Below are 1,739 nucleotides of genomic sequence, written 5' to 3'. Positions count from 1 at the left end.
TGGCGTTATGGATCAGCTTGCCACATGCAGACTGTAAGCTTTGGTCCCATTTTGCCCCACAGTCACTTTTGCATGTTTTATTTTTATCATTTGTTTTGATGTATTCATTACCATTTCATCAATATGCGATCTATAACTATTATTATAGCTTTTGACCTGAAATCGATGATACCTGTTATGTCAAAAGCTGTTTTTAAAAAAAAAAAAAAATCTGTTGTTTACGTCATCCATAAGATTCTTCATTTACAGCGAGCTGAAAAAGTTACTTTCTATTTTAAATGAGAGTAAAATGACTTGCATGTGGTATGGTTGCTCATATTCAGGCGATGTATTAACTTACACACTTTCTCATCTTAACCAGCTCCCCCTCCCACAACACGTGTATATCCCTTATGATTTCACATTAGCTCGTATTAAAGTCTTTAAAACAACTTTAATTATTCTATTAGCCACATGGGGGCGAAAATTAATAAAACGATGCAGAAGAACATGACGCCAATACAATAACATAATTAGGTGTTAACCAGCTGTTCTCACATCTACTAGACTTCGAGTAACATTAGCGCTCATTTAGACTCAGATTCCATATCACATTTATATTCAATATTAAATATGTTTTGTTTTTTAGATGTCTGACTATGTTAAGCAGTTGGTTTGTTTTTCTTGATGCATGTAGGAATTGATAAGACAGAGTCAGACTGAGCTAAATACAGTAACTGTGTATAAAACAGACCAAGAAGGAGCCAAAAATCTGCACAAAACTGCATATTATGATGGTATTTATCCCACGACAGCTGAAGTTTTCCTCCAAAAAAACTTGAAAAAACCTTCGCTAATTTCATGTTGATTTGTGTGTTTGTGAAATATTGACTGTAGTACTGTATGTGGGCTTCAGTATCTAACTGGCACACTAAGAACAACAAGAAACATAATCAGTTCTGTATTCTGGTACATGTGTTTCACTTTTAGTTTTAGAAAGCCAATCAAACTGAGATCCTTCTGCTAATGTTTGTCACTTTTCCTAGGTGGCTCCTGAGGAGGAGATGGCAAAGGATGCTACAAAGATAAGTGTGAGTTGCGAACAATATCTGCAGTTATTTTCACCAGAAAGCCGTTATGTTTGCCTTGGTGTTAGAAGACTCAAAATGCTTATGATTACATTTAAATTTCTTGTTCTGCATGATCCACAGAGGTTGTGCTTATGCTGTATTGCACACAGCGATGTGATTTTCAGTCGTTGCAGCTCGCATGGTGGGTGAACGCTCCAGACGGTGCATTAACACGTTCACGAAAAATCTCGATGGCTCTGCAGAAGCACAGCGTCAGGCAAAGAGCAGGCAGCGCTGCTGCTCGTGGGTGGTTAAGTGTCCTCCCCATGGGGGAGTGGCCCCTGAGGGCATCATCTGCAAATTTTAATAAACACTACTGAAACTTTGTGGCTGCAGCACCAGATCTCAGTAAAACAGAGTAGAAAAGGAAGGGTGGGAAGTCAGCAGATCTTTTTATATCTCCTCTGGTATTCCCCCTGGCAAATGGAAAAATAGGTGAGCCTTTTATTGAAAGAAGCAGGACAGTATAGAGTAACTCAACATTTTGACTTTTTTTTAATTACCTGCAGAAGTGAGCAGACTGCAGGACCGACTGCATGTTATCTCTACATAAACTTATTCCCCTAGCCTTATCTCTTTCCACTGACTTTATAATTACAAAAATGTTCTACTTTCTGGGGTTTTAAAGCT

General features: G+C 38.1%; 1 protein-coding gene across 1 annotated transcript in view; it reads left to right on the top strand.

Annotated features, from left to right (window-relative positions):
* LOC102213927 (V-set and transmembrane domain-containing protein 2-like protein) overlaps positions 1-1,739 on the top strand; it is a 47,559-nt gene that overhangs the window by 41,376 nt on the left and 4,444 nt on the right. The window contains exon 3 of the mRNA XM_005730837.2: positions 1,026-1,070. Coding sequence (XP_005730894.1) covers positions 1,026-1,070 — 45 coding nt within the window. The remainder of the gene's footprint in view (positions 1-1,025; positions 1,071-1,739) is intronic.

Source organism: Pundamilia nyererei, unplaced genomic scaffold (genome assembly GCF_000239375.1).
Source record: "Pundamilia nyererei isolate P.nyererei 1_Seehausen unplaced genomic scaffold, PunNye1.0 scaffold00039, whole genome shotgun sequence".
Lineage (NCBI taxonomy): Eukaryota > Metazoa > Chordata > Actinopteri > Cichliformes > Cichlidae > Pundamilia > Pundamilia nyererei.
Note: the sequence above shows the minus strand (reverse complement) of the source record. Positions and strands in the feature narration are given on the sequence as shown.